Source organism: Zonotrichia albicollis, chromosome 3 (genome assembly GCF_047830755.1).
Source record: "Zonotrichia albicollis isolate bZonAlb1 chromosome 3, bZonAlb1.hap1, whole genome shotgun sequence".
In the NCBI taxonomy this organism is placed as follows: Eukaryota; Metazoa; Chordata; class Aves; order Passeriformes; family Passerellidae; genus Zonotrichia; species Zonotrichia albicollis.
Genome location: NC_133821.1, coordinates 8,855,105 through 8,869,930, shown reverse-complemented (window position 1 = coordinate 8,869,930; position 14,826 = coordinate 8,855,105). Strand labels below are relative to the sequence as shown.

The window sequence follows — 14,826 nt, the reverse complement described above, 5'->3', positions numbered from 1 at the left end:
TCTAAGGCTTTCTTCACCCCAACTCAAAACTTCTTCGTGGAAGATACATATCTTCTACTCTAGATATGTAGATATGAAGATATGAAGATGGCATTCAGTAATTAGCTAAGACAGCAATGTTCTGGGTTGTCTGTAGAGGCCACAGAGAGTTTACAGCCAGAACTATCACAGTGCCTCATGTGCTTCCTGGTCATGTTCTCCCATTCATTTTCTAAAGTGCGTGTGAGACCTGAAGCTGCTTCCTAACAGGCGCATCTTGTTTTCCTTCTGGTTTCTTGAAAGGATGATAATCTATAATAATCTGTAATCCATTTTTCTCCATTCTCCTGGAGAAAAACGTTCCAGCAGGTCTGCACCTGAGCCAAGGGGCCTGTCTGTGATGCCAGTTTAACATTGTGACCCACCTCTGCAGCCAGTTAACTGAGGTTCTTGGTAACACATCCCTCGGGGGCAATCACAGTGAAACAACACTGAGTGACCAGTGTGTGATTTTTATCTGCCAGCATAAAACTGCTGCTGGCTGCAGATGATTGTAAACAATAAAAATAGTAGAGCTTCAGTTAAGTCATAGAAGGCAGTGTGGGCAAGGAGCCCGTGAACAATTGTAAATGAAACTGCATCTCTGAAAGAAGGAGAAGCAAAGGGGCAATTTGCTGAACAGCAGCCATCAAAATAAAATCAAGCAGCAGTCAGAAATTATACTGTAAGGTAAAACTGTGTTTCTGGCAGAGCTCTGTCATGGATGTTACCTAGGACAGTTCACAGCCTTCACATGTCCAACGAGGCTTTTCCTGGTTCTTAGTGCAAGGTCAAGCAGCACACCATTCCTAGTGGGATCCTCACTACCTGTGTCAGGAAGGGATCATCAAAGCTTTCCAGGAACCTCCTGGACTGTCTGTACTTTGCTGCGTCACCTCTCCAGCTGTCAGGGTGGTTAAAGTCCCTCACAAAGAGGGGAGAACCAGGACCTGTGTATTGAGGCTGCTTTGAGCACCCTGCATTGTGGCATCACGGTGGCTATGGAATAAGGAAGCTGTGTCCTGTGCAGGACACCCACTGCAGTCTCTAAGGGATGGGGGAATAGGACAACCTGCTTGGCCTGGAGGAGGCAGAGCCACCCACAGCTCCCCTCGCCATCAGGCTGGCCTAGGACAGCGTGACAGAGCAGCCCTGCAGGCACACAGCCCCTCAGCCAGGGGCAGTACCTGAGCAGCTGACACCCCAGCTGCCCCTGGCCCAGCAGGCCAAGGACAACGGAACAGCGCAGCGTCCCGAGGCTCTGGAGTGCAGCTGGGATGCTGGCAGAAGGCTTGGCACGTCCAGAAATGCCATGGCAGGATCCCCAGATGTGGTGAGGCAGAGGCAGACAGGTCAGCATGTTCCCCCACTCCCTGCCCACCCCATGGGGCTGGGGACATGGGGACAGCGGGCTCAGGCGGGGCTGTCCTCACAGGGCAGGTGGCAGCTGCCACCATCGGCTACCACGATGGCCAGCAGTACGCGGCTGAGTCGGAGCGGTTCAGGAAGGCCAGGCTGCGTGTGGAGAAGGCCATTAAGGTGAGGGGTTCGGTTCCACAGTGCCCCGAGATGGCACATGCTGGCATTTGTGCCCCTGTGGCTCAGCAGAGCCGGCTCGGAGCGCAGGGAGCGCAGGCTGAGCTGGCTGCTGTCCCGCAGGAGAAGAAGATCTTCACCGTGCACGGCCCCTACCCCGTCATCCGCCGGCTGCTGCGTGCCCGGGGCTGGGTGGAGAGGAAGCTGCCCCTCAATCACAAGCAGCTGAAGCAGCAGCCTGCCGACCAAAGCAAACAGCAGCCGGACAGGGGGGCAAGCGGTGGCGGTGATGAGCCGGGGGAGGCAGTGCTGAACCCGCCCAGCGGGGCACAGCCTTCCCTGGGCACCGCGGAGCCCCTGCAGCACCCGTGGTGCACAGCACACGATAAGGAGAACGAGGGGGAAAGGGAAGATGAAGACGAGAACGAAGATAAGGAGCAGTGCAGTGAGGACTCTGAAGACATCCATGACCTCATGGTTAGCTAAGAGGGCTAGGGCTGAGCTCTGCCACAGCTCCCCCCGTCATCCTGGGACCCTCAGAGGCAGGGCTCAGCCTGGGGCTCAGGGCTGGGGCAGGATGGGGGCTCCGTGGCTCACCCCAGCCCGTTCTCTCCCGCAGTCCTTCCTGGTGCAGGACCAGGTGCCAAACTTCCTCTGGACCATTCGCCTGAGCAGCGTTGACCGGGAGCTGCTGGCGAGGATTGAGGTGGTGAACCGCTATCCCCGGCTGGCCGCCCTTTGCACCAAGGTGGGAGCACGGGGGCCTCAGGGAGGGCACACGAGGGGTGCGGGTGTCCAGAACGAAATGACCAGCTTCTCCAAACAGGAGGGGCTGTGCCAAAGCCTGCAAAACTTGTCCTGGTTCGAGCAAGTCGACTTCAACACCTTTTTCCCCCGGTGCTACCGGCTGGGGTTCAAGGACGAGAAGGAAGCGTTCATTGGTGAGCCTGAGGCTGCTGCCCTCCTGTCACCCCTCATGCTCCAGTCTTCCCTTGTCCTGTGCAGGACTGGCTAGGGATGATGCTTCCCTCTTGCAGATGATTTTTGCCTGACAGCAGCTCGCAGCCTTCTCAAATTGGCCCTGGAGAAGGTCGGGGACAGGCCGGTGGGGACAGAGCAGCCCTCAAAACCCGACGAGGTGCCGGGTGAGTGCATGGAGCTGGCTGAGCGGGGTGGAGGCGAGGGATGAAACGGGGAGTTCAGGGCTTGTCTGAGGGCTGAGCTTGGAGGCTGAGCATCTGCTCATGTCTGTGGCTTGGGGTCCCTTGCTCCATCCCCTGCCCTAGCTCCAAAGGCATCCGTCCCGCAGGAAGGCTCAGTGGTTCGGCCCCAAGGCTGGCGTAGGAGTCATGAATCTCACCCCATGCTGTCCGCAGCAGGGCCGTGCTCGCCCCTGTATCCCGAGCTGCTGGAGGAGGCCCTGGAGGTCTGTGAGCAGCACCTGGGAGTTCTGGGGCACCACGACATCGACAGGAGCACCCCGTCGCCCTGCCGGACATGCATCGACTGGGACCGCTTCCTGCCGGAATACTACCGTGTGGCACAGTGGGTGCTGAGCGGGACGGGGCAGGGGGGACAGTTATGGGGCCGCCGCTGACCCCCCGTGTCCCCCACAGCGAGGGGGCCAGGCTGGAGCTGGACATGGAGCAGCGCGAGCGGTGCCAGGAGCTGCTGCAGCGCCTGGAGGAGAAGCTGCCACAGCTCGGCATAGAGGGCAGCCTCAACGTGTGGATCGTCAAGCCCAGCGCCAAATCCCGCGGCAGGGGTAAGGCTGGGGGAGGCGTGGGGCACACACATCCCGCCGAGAAGGGGTGCCACCGTCCCTGTGTTGCCCAGGCATCGTGTGCGCGACGCGGCTGGAGGAGGTGCTGGAGCTGGCGCAGAGCTGCGTGGGCACCCCGGCGGGCGTGTGCGAGTGGGTGGTGCAGAAGTACGTGGAGCGGCCGCTCACCATCTTCAACACCAAATTCGACATCCGGCAGTGGTTCGTGGTGACTGACTGGAAGCCGCTGACCGTCTGGTTCTACCGAGACTGCTACCTGCGCTTCTGCTCCCGGCCCTTCTCCCTGTGCCACCTGGAGCCGTGAGTGTCCCCCCCGAGCCCCAGCTGGCACCGCCCAGCCCCCCGGCACCCCCTGACCCAGCCCCGCTCTCCCTGCCCCAGCGCCAGGCACCTCTGCAACGTCTCCATCCAGAAGCGGTACAAAACGTGGCAGCCGGACCCCCGCGTGCCCCCCGACAAGATCTGGTCCAACAAGCAGTTCCAGGCCCACCTGGCGTGGCTGGGGCGGGAGAACGCTTGGCAGCGGGTGATGGTGCCCGGCATGAAGGCGGCGATCCTGAACGCCCTGCGCTGCGCCCGGGACCAGGTGGGCTCCCGCAAGGGCAGCTTTGAGCTCTTCGGGGCCGACTTCCTCATCGGGGAGGACCTCCAGCCCTGGCTGCTGGAGATCAACTCCTGCCCCACCATGAGCCCCTCCTCGGCGGTGACACGCCAGCTGTGCGCCAACGTCCAGCGGGACACGCTGCGCCTCGTGCTCGACCGCAAGGACAACCCCACCTGCTCCATCGGTGCCTTTGAGCTCCTCTACAAGGAGGTAGGCTGGGGACCGGGGACAGCCACCCCCCAGGCACCCTGAGCCCCCACTGCCCCTTGTGTCCCCCTGCAGGCAGCCGTGTCCTCGTGTCTGACTGCAGGGCTGAGGCTGATGGTCACGGGCTGTTCCCTGAAGAAGCCCCAGTCGGCGAAGCATCGATCCCAGGACAGGCTCCCCAGGTCTGCACCCTCAGGGAACAGAGCCGCCAAGGTGCACAGGTCGAGGACGTCACGGGAAAAGCTGCCTCCTATGGTGCTGCAGGGCAGCTGCTGCCTGCCCAAATCTGACCCTCCAGCACTGCCGCGGGCCCCAAACGGCTCTGCTGGGAGCCAGGAGCTGCCGTGGCTCCTTCACCTCGATGGGCAGTCCAGGGAGGCTCAGCCCCTGAGGAGTAGCTGTTCCATGGATAGAGTGCCAGGACCACCAAGCCAGGGAGCCACCAGGAGCCTCCAGCAACCCCCAGGCTACTCTGCTGGAGACCAGGAGTTGCCGTGGCTCCTTCACGTGGTGGTCGGGCAGCCCCAGGAAGCTCAAGCCCAGACAGCTTTGCAGCCGACCGCCAGCAGCTGTCCTCTGCACAGGGGGCCTGTGCCACCGCCCCGGGGAGCGACCAGGAGCCCCTGGCTACCTCCGGGCGGTTCTGCCAAGAACCAGGAGCTCCTCCGCGTGGCTGGGCAAGCCGAGGATGCTGAGGCTCAGTTAGCGCGCCCCCAGGAAGCTCAGCCCCCGACCAATAGCTGTCCCCGGGACAGGTTGTCACCGCGCCAGGAAGCGCCCCGGAGGCCCAGGCGACCCCCGGGGCGCCAGGGATTGCCCCGGCTCAGTCAGCCGGGTGGGCAGCCCCAGGCTACCCGGCCCCACAGAGCTCTGCCCCCGATCAGTGCCCGTCCCCCGGTGCGGGGCCCCGTGCCACAGCCCCCGGCAGCGCCCAGCAGACCCTGGCGGCCCCCGGGCTGTGCACCGACCCCCGTAGGGCTTCCTGCCAGGCCGGCGCGCCTGCCGGCGCTGTGACAGCACCGGGAGCCCAGCCCCTGCCGGGAACAGGAGAACGGCAGCTCCCCAGGGCATGCAGGGGACCTGGGACACAGAGACACCCCACAAGGTGACAGCACCCTGCCCGTCCTGGGTGGCTAACACAGCAGCACCCGGTGGGAACAGGAGCCCAGGGCTGTGCTGCGGTAGCCACCTCAACCTGCATGCCTGCTTTAATAGACTTTCGTGAAAAGGAGCCCGGCTGGGACCTTCTGTGTGTGGGAGATGTGACACAGCTGGGGATGATGCTGCAGGCAGGACCTGGGGCTGCCAGGGCAGCTCCTCTGCTGGCTACAGGCACAGGAGGCAGGGAGAGCTGCCTGAGGTGGCCCCTGGCCAGGCAGGGCTGTGGCAGCGGTGACGCTGCTGCAGCCCTGGGAAGTGGCCAGGCACAGAGTGCTGGCAGGGCTGGTGCCCCCTGACACGCCCGGGGCATGGCAGGAGGAGTCCCGTGGGGATTAAAGGGCTGGCAAAGGGAAGTCAGGTGTCCTCAGGGGTCCCCTGTGGCCTCCTGGGGCTGCTCAGGTGTACAGGAAAGGAGGTGGGGGGGGGGGGTGCAGGCAGCACCAGCTCCTGCAGATTCCTTTTGTGACGAGGTAGCCCACCTTGTTACAGAATCCCAGAATGGCTGGGGCTGGAAGGGACCACAGTGGGTCATCTGATGCCACCTCCCTGCTCCAGCAGGTGATCCCAGAGCACACGGCGCAGGATGGTGTCCAGGCAGTTCTTGAGTGTCTCCAGGGAGGGACGTTCCTTAGCGTCTCTGGGGACCTGTTCCAGTGTGTGGAGTGAGTTCCTCCTGACAGCTGGAACTGGCACTGCCAGAGCAGCTCCTGTGCTGGCAGAGAGCACACAGGATCCCGTGGCTCCCCAGTGCTTGTGCCCTGTGCCTGCTGCTGTCCCCAAGGATGGCTGGGCCCCTCCTGCCCTGCTCTGGGCTGGGCAGAAGTGACCAGTGCATGGTACATCAGCTGCAGAAAAAGGCTGGTGCTTCTGGCAGAGTTCTGACGTGGAGACTGGATCTGGGAGAGCCAGCCACTCTGCTGTTAGAGGCAGCTCCTCAGGCCTCCTCTGTGCAAGAGAGTTCTTCCTCACTGGGGAACTCCTGCTGCGTTGAGGCCCACACAGACCATTTTCTGCTGGCTGCAGTCATCAGGGCCACTGGGAACAAGTGGAAGAGAAGCTGGATGCAAGGGGAAAATCAAACCTGGCAAGCAGCAGGGGCCATCTCCTGCATCAGTTTGGATCATGTACCCATGTTGGTGACTAGCCCCTGAAAAAGCTGATTGGCAGGGCAAGTACTGAGGGGGGACCATCCTCTGTTCCCCCAGGAAATCCTGACTGGCATCATCCTTGTGCCTTCTCATCCCAGCCAGAACGGGCTGCAGACTCTTCCAGTCTTCTTCACATGTTTCTCCACACAAAGAAAGGAGAAGAGCTGACTTAACTGGCATTTAGATATCTACCACTCAGTCAGAAAACGTTTTTGCATGATTGATCAATTAATTCAGATGCCAGTGGCCCAGAGGCAGAAGTGGAGCAAACAGAGGGGCTTGGCTGAGTCAGGATGAATCTTTCAAGACTGTCCTCAAGGGTGGCAGTGAGGATGTATTTATTTAGACTCCCCTTGTGCATCAGAAGTGCAGTAGGAGAGTCTCTTCCATGAAGCAGTGACAGCAGCACAGGAAGGTTTTAGGGATGCGAGAGCAGGTGTCACAAGGAGAGTCAAAGGGTGAAGCTCCAGAACGTAAATGACATCAGCAGAAATAAGGGTGTTGAACACAGAGCTGGAAGTAAGCTGTGAGAGAGGGAAGGAAACTGCCAATGGAGTGGTTATGGAAAGGCTGAGTGATCATTTGGTGGATGGTTCTAAAGGGGGCCAAGGGGTAGTCAGACAGAGAGAGACCTTGGTAATGTAATAGAGAGGAAAGCTCTGCTCTCCCAAGTGACAGATCCTTCTGGGAAGCTGAATCAGTTGTGTGCCAGAAAATGTACTTAGAACGAGGAAATTTGCAGGTAGGAGTTCAAACAGATTACTGCTGTGACTCAGTCTCTTGAGATGGGTGACACAAGCAAAAAATAAATCAAAGGGGGAAACCAGTGCAGAAGAGTTAAGCAGACAGAGAGCAGCAACAACAAAGGAAAGAAAAGATGAACTCTGCACATGTACACAACCTAAGGCCAGAGGAGTTGAATGCTGGTGCTGGTTCACAGGCAGGCTGTCATGTAACTTCAGCCACACTTTGTGATTTGCCTTTGAGGTTCAAGCACTTGTGAAGCCTCCAAGGATTGTTTCAATCTAACAGAAGCACCTCGGGCTGGCTGCTCTTGCTGCCTGGGAGTGCTTCATGTCCTGCTGGATTCCTGCACACCCGCTTGCCTGTTCCATCCCTGCCCCACCAGGCAGCCCTCACACACCTACCCAAGCACAAACATGCACAGTGAGTCCCTTTGTGCAGCTCCTCATTCCCAAGGCTCCCCAAGCCTCCCTGGAGTTTCCCCAGCCTGCCTCTGCCATGGCTGTTCAAGGAGGAAGATGTGAGCACAGTCACCTCGTGCTAGCAAACAGGACATCATGTTATTGCTTTGGTACCACAACAGTTTCAGTGAAGGGCACAAAATAACATTTATGCGATAAAAATCCCTCTCACCTCTGTCCTCACATTAATCTTACAGGCATCCTACATCAGTACATGCATTGTCCCCAATTTATCATATATTTTATCAAGTATGTATTTATGACTGAAATACAAGAACCTACTTTTTCCTCCCTATTTTCAACACATTTACCATTCATTTGGGTTTTTCTGGAAGGCAATTTGCAACACAAATATTGTTCTAGTCCCAGTAATCTGTGCTCATACGCTAGTGGAAAACAGACAGAAATTCCACAAAGTGGAATTCCTGGGCTGCTGTAAGCACAGTGGAGCTAATAAATACATTTACAGCTTAGGACTTTTGAATGGCTCCTGAATAACCCAGCTTTATCAATTGTTTGAGACTGAATCCCAGGAAATTAAATTTAGCATTACTACTGCCACAAATCTCTTGCCATAGCTCCAAGGAGCACCTCATTTATAATATCAAATTGGGGAAGACTCTCAGTAAGAGGAATTGTATTGACTTAAATGGGCTGGAGGAAGGAGCATTCCCTCATCCCTAAATAAGGGCTTCACTTCCTGCTCCCAAAATGAACTTGACTGGGGCAAGGCTAAATCATGGTGTGTTGGCATTATAGGCCATGGGGACCTCCTGGAAGAAGGCAGGGGGGGAAATAAAAAGTGGCAGAGTGTTTGCTGTGTGTGGTGTTGCAGAAGGACGGGGTGAATAAATCCTCTCCTACGAGCAGCAGTGCCTGTACAGCCCAACAGCTTTCCTGTGGCACAGGGATTGCAGGGAAATCCAACACTCTGGAGCTGCTACAGCCTGTGGCGTGCTGCTTACAGGGGAAACAGAGCCAGGGACCCCCAAAGGCAGGGGAGCTGTAGAAACACAGACAACAGTCTATAAACAGGAATCTGCTAGTTTTGTGCAATGCAGCTCTTAGCTGCTGACTAAGGATGCCAGAAGAAGCCTGGCACATCACAGGGAATGGCTGTTGAGCTGTGCAGCCATTACACAGGACCAACAGAAACATTCACAAGAGCCAGAAGTAGCTTCAAATTACCTATTAATTCTGGATGCCTGTCAGCAATTGTTATCTGATGGGCCAGAGTGAGCTGGCATCTTCTATGGAGGAAAAAAAGAAATCAAATCTAGCCATTACTTAAAAGAAATAGCTAAAGAATCATTTCATCATGACTTTCATGCCCTTTGCCTTTTAGCCCCCCTTGACAGCGGCTGGTGCCTCCTGGCAGCACTCCCTCTGAGCTTGCTGGAGCTCTCGGCCTGGTTCTTCCCCACCACTCACCCTGTCCCAGCCAGGTGCACCTTTACCCAGGTGAGGGTGTACCCAGCTGGGCATCCCCTCCCAGCCTGAGCATTCAGTGCTTGCTCCTGTCACCGTGTGCCTCTGAAAGCTTTAAAGCTTTCCTGGGGGAAGAGATTTGAATTTATTGGTAAACAAGGAATATCCACCTCTGACAGTCAAACCTGTGTGTGCTGACAGGCACCATCCCCATTTGAAACGCTGATTTACATCTTTTTGTAAATGAGTTTGCTGGGCCAGGCTTGAGCAGTGTGCTTTCAGTGTGGGAGGAAACTTTACCTGAATGTAAAAATATTCGGTGAAAATGAGTTTCAGACATGTGTGTTGCTCTGCTTGCAAAAACCAATTCTTATGTGACCCTTCAGCAGTCACAGCAGGATCTGAAAACTGCTGAAATATGGTCATTTTAAATAAATTTTTCATGGGGTTTGTAATCAAAACTTTTAAACTGACCATTTTCTGTCAGGCTCAGGATAGGCTTGTAAATTAAAAACAAACAAACAAACAAACAAAAAACAACCTCAAAAAGAAACAAACAAAAAACCAAAACCAAATCCTTTAATGCTTAATATCTCTGTTCTAACAGACTTTTGAGACTTAGCATCAATAGTTTTCACTAGAATGAATAACAGCAAATCTGTGGGCTTTGGGCAGTTCTGTTTCCTTGACTGTGTTTGCATGCTTATCCAGTCAGGGAAGACAAAAAATTGCTCGTGACCGGTCTGACCCATCAGCACCAAACATTCAGCTGCAAGGCTGAATGTAAACTACTGCCTGTTTACAGGGAGTGCTGGCAGCAGTCTCAGGAGCTCAGGAGAGGCTGCATCTCTCCAAACGGTGACATGAGAGGGTGGGTTTGGTGCAAATCCCCACTGAGGAGCTCGGGAGAGGCTGCATATCTCCAAACGGTGACATGAGAGGGTGGGTTTGGTGCACATCCCCAGAGAGGAGCTCAGGAGAGGCTCCATCTCTCCACACGGTGACACAAGAATGGGTTTGGTGCAAATCCCCACTGAGGAGCTCTTTTTGCTTTGGTCCTCTGCTAACTGGGGAGCCTTGGGGGTGCCATTGCACATGTGCTGGGAGCAGGGTAAAGCAAGATCCTTGCTAGACCCCTAGATTTAAAATCCTGCCTGAACCTTCAGAAGAGTTTTCTGAGATGTCCTAAATACCATTCAACCTCCCACACCCCCCAGTTTGTCTATCTCACACTCTGCCTTGGGGCCTGGCTTGGTGCCATGTACAGCACACCTAAGAGACTGCACAACCCTATCTTTGGTTTATCCTCAGCCACTGACATTTTCAGACTCAAACTCAGCTGCAGCAAGAAGCTGTGGTAAAGAGGTCCTGTCTCCAGTTCAGGTATGGAGCTCCCGAATCTTGTGTTAAAGGGGCACTAGAATAACAAACAACAACTAGGCAGGTCAAGCTTCAGTACCACACCTCATCTCCTGCCTCTCCTTCATGCTTTGATCAGGAGCACTGCCAGGGCCTCCTAAGAGTGTGGAAGGAGGGGAAGGAAGGATGGCACCCTGGCAAACACCATCACGGCACAGCAATGCAAAAAGACCATTCTCCTTGCTTTAGTAGTAAAAAAATGCCGTCTAATTCCAAAAGGCTTACACTACAGCAGCTGAGACATCAGTACTGTTTCGCTGGGTTCTCTTCCCAGGGTCCTGACAACATTCAGAAATTTGCTTGGAAGCAATAAACTAAGCCAAAAAAAATTACAGCACAAGTGCAAGGCTCAATTGAAAGTCACATCCAAACAGGCAAGACACAGTGCCAAAGCAGTCAGCAGCCTGGTGGATATTTTAGGCTATTTAATCCCTCAAAGATATGCCAAGTATCTACCTGCAAGTCCTCAGCAGGCAGCTCTGCTTCAGTGAGGGGTTCACTTCAAAGGAAGGTAGATGTTGGTGCCTTCCTTCCACTGGAGCTTCTAATCACATCAAGTTAAATAGCTATTTAATACTAATAAATGCAATACCACAAAAAATTGGATCCCTACCAGTCCTGTTTAGGGGAGGTTCCCCCATCCATAGAGCTGAATTACTTTGTGAGGACATCACCCATGTTTGGGGTCTGCTCCTGGGGCTGGGGCACAGTGGTGGCGATGGCACAGGGGTGGTTTGCCCACATGCCATGAATAAAAGTCACTGTCAGGGCAAAGATCCCCCCACAAGGCTTTTGCCTCGGCTGAGCAAGAGGGACCCAGCATTTTGCACGCTCTATTTTCTTACCAGCCCGGAGCAGCACTTGGGGCACCACTGTCAATCTGAGCTGCGTTTCGCCTTCCTTGCGATTATTTGTCCACTACATTTTCCCCGTGGGAGCAGCTGGCAGGAGACAAGGCCTGGTGCGCAGCACAGCCAGAGGACAGAGCTCTGTTTGCGTTCCTCCAAGGGCAGCAGCGGTGCACGGCCGAGCCCGGCGGTGCCCAGCTGGCGGGGACACGCGCCAGCCCCGCAGGCTGCTCTCCATCACTCACCCAGCCCCGCAGGCTGCTCTCCATCACTGACAGGAGCGGGGCACACGCACCCAGCCCCGCAGGCTGCTCTCCATCCCTCCCAGGAGGGGTTTCTCCCCGTCCCTGGCACTGCAGCAGGGCTTTCGCTGCAGTTTTTTTGCCGATCTCTGCTGCCCTCTGCTGATGCGCGGCCGAGGCAGAGGAGAGCTCTCCCGAGGAACCAAAGCCTAGGTCCTTTGCAGCAAAATCTCACTCTCAGCCTCATTAAAACCCCAGCTTAGCACAGCTGGTTTGATTCTTCTTTGTCCCCAACACACACCCTTAAATCACTCCGTGAAGGATTTCTTGTCTAATAACACCACGGGGAATTCACTGAGAAGCTAATTCGTCCTTATTACCTCACGTCAGGTAAATACTGGTTTAATCAATTTACAGACTTCAGTATAAATTTAAAACAAACAAACAAAACAAAACAACTTAGGATGAGGGTTAAAGACACTTGAATTTCTCTGTGAATCAGGAGCCATTCTGAGAAACTTAGCCCTGCCCCATCCATTGCTGCTTACAACCCCACCTTTAGATCAGGCATCAATTTTTCATCACCAACTCAGGGAAGGGCTACCACTCAGAGGGTCTTGCCCAGACCTGTGCACAGCTCTGGGGAAAAACCCAGGGGAGGATATTCTCTGATCCCTGCCAGATGCAATTTCCAAATAAATTAAGACCAAAGCTGCCTTTCTCATGGAGATAAAAAACGCTGTGGCAAGTGAGCAGGGACGGACCCAGACTGCTGCATATTCCAACAGGCTTCATTTTCTCCCGAGCTCCGCTGTTCCCATCACCTGCTGCAAAACAGATTTTTAAACCACACACAGGCTGCTCTGCCTCTGCTGCATGTGCTGAGACCAGCTGAGAGGAGAGAAATCCCCATTAGGCAGGCTCCTGGCTGAAGAGGCAGCTCTGCTTCAAGCCTGCTCCTCGGCTGCCTCTCAGCATCCTCCTGGACAATCGCCACGGCTCAGTGCTCCGCAGGGCCCAGAGGGAAATGCTTCCCTACAGCCCCTGCCAGAGACCTGCAAGCTGCCAGCAGGCTCTTCCTATGGCACTTCACTCGGCCACGGTAGGGAGGCAATGCAGCCCTGTGGATAACACACCGACCCAGAAACGCAGCCTCTGCTTCTCTGCTGCATCTCTAGGAACGAGCGCTCCCTTCCTCCATGCTTGAACTGCCGCCTCTGCAAAGAGAGGGCATCCTTTCCCCCGTAAAGCAGCGTGAGAGCTGTTGGTAATGAGATTTACGATTATTGAGGAGTTATTGAGCACAGCTTTTAGATCCTGCTCCATTGATTTTGCCTCACAGACTCGGTGGCTCCTGCCGCCATTACCGGTGAACTCACACCGGCCCTGCGGTACCTCCTGGCCGTGGTGGCTGTGCAGGAGGATCCTGGCACCCGCAGCTGCTCAGAGAGCCGTGGTCACAGGGGATTTGCTGGCCAAATTACAGCTGGGATATCACCTTGTTTCTTTCTTGTTGTGTCACCCCCTTGGATGGGGTGCTTGCAACAAGCATAAACCACAACCACCAGTGTCGTGTTTAACTCATGTGATGCTTAAGAGGGTGAAACAGCTTTCTCTGATAAGCCCTGTGAAAAGTAAACAGTGAATGTAGATCCTAAAGTAGGTTACTCCTCATAGCTGCTTCTATGGCTTGTGGCCAGTTCAACAGCCCTTGTGAGCTCTGCTGCCCTGTGCTGTCCTGCTCTGCAGTCCCAGGGAAGTGATGGGTTATGCAGTGGAGGGTTGCTCTGAGCTGATGCCTATTTTGATCCATAATGAGTCATTTTAAATAACTGCGCTGCAGAGCAAAGAGAGGTGCTTTGTCCAGGCCGTGGTGTTGGAGTGTAGGTGAGGAGGTGGGTTAATAGCAGGTAAATGTACCTTCTGCCTCCAAGACTGTCCTAGGCTGCAGTATTTGAATAGCAACAAGCAATTTTCTCCTTCAGTAAAATTTATACCATTTGGCTCAGTGGGATTAACAACTAATAATTAAAAAAATTAAAAAGCAAGCCAATGTGTCAGAAACAGGCTGCCTGATCATCCTTTGTGTGTGGATGTGTCTGAGCACACGAGGGACCAAGGGCCTGAGTCACTGAAGGGAAAGGTCTCAGGAAGCCCACGTCAACATCAAAACATTCAGCAGCACTTCTGCTTTGTTTATGCAGTTGTCATTTGGCCACAGTCACAAAAGCAAGTCTCCCTTCAAGTAGCTAAGCTGCCAGTTTGTGGTTCACTATGAAACAGCACAAACCCAAAGCCTGTGCTTTGCCTCCCTGGTCCCCCATATTTGAATTAAACCCAGTATGTTGGGAGGCAATGCTGCAGGATTTTCCATTTCCTAATCCTAGCAGAAACAGCAAGCCATCCCCAAACAGATCATCCTACCCTACCACTGCTTTGAAACCCAAATCAAAACCCAAGCAGGAGGTCAGTACTCCGTTCTAGACCCAAAAACCAGGTTTTCACTCAAACACTTTTGTTTTACTCCAAATCCCATTCAAAAAGCCACACTGGACAGACAGTGTCTGCAGACAGGAGACATGAAAATGCCACAAGGAGAGTTTGTGGCCATTGGAGCCTCTCTACAGCACCTCTGGGCCCTTTGCTGTTCAGGATGCAAACAATCATCACTGAGCTGCACTGACAGATTTGGATTTTCATTTACTTGGAGACAATGGCCAGTCCTTAATGAGGTAATTAAAGGTCCTCTTTAATAACCCAGCAGGAGGCTTTTTCTGTCTCCTGGCTAGCGCCCAGTGTGGCCAAAGTTCAGCTAGACAAGCTGACAATGAGCATCCATTTTCCCTCACGTTTATTGCCCAGGTTTTCAAAGCAGTGTGCTGCTGCTGCAGGAATGCTCCCGGGAGCTCAGCGCTGCTGGGGCTGGCTCACAGCTGGGCTCGGGGAGCCCTTCCCGGCCGCCCGTCTGTCCAGGGGAGATGGAGTTCCCAACCCGGACTGCGGCAGCGCCCGGAGCCCGGTGCGAGCCAGCCCGGCCGGACCGCTCACACAGGCTGGCCTTGGGACCGCGCCGGCAGCGCTCGTCGTTAGTGCTTCGCTAATTAATCTATCACAGGGCTGTCGGAGCACACGCTCAATGCCCGCCGGCCCGCTGGAGAGGGGCTGGGGCAGCTGGGATGCTGGAGCTGCTTGCTTTATTTAACTCCAGATCCTTTTGCCTCCCTACG

The 14,826-nt window shown here is 54.9% G+C and overlaps 1 protein-coding gene across 1 annotated transcript; it reads left to right on the top strand.

Annotated features, from left to right (window-relative positions):
• Positions 1-36: 36 nt before the first annotated feature.
• LOC102063416 (tubulin monoglycylase TTLL3) lies at positions 37-11,154 on the top strand. The gene is made up of 11 exons (XM_026793309.2): positions 37-1,370; positions 1,454-1,557; positions 1,678-2,031; positions 2,174-2,302; positions 2,381-2,495; positions 2,592-2,699; positions 2,931-3,099; positions 3,171-3,319; positions 3,391-3,637; positions 3,719-4,151; positions 4,224-11,154. The coding sequence occupies exons 1-11, from the start codon at positions 1,331-1,333 to the stop codon at positions 5,160-5,162; spliced, it is 2,787 nt and encodes a 928-aa protein (XP_026649110.2). The 5' UTR covers positions 37-1,330; the 3' UTR covers positions 5,163-11,154.
• The last annotated feature ends 3,672 nt before the right edge of the window (positions 11,155-14,826 follow it).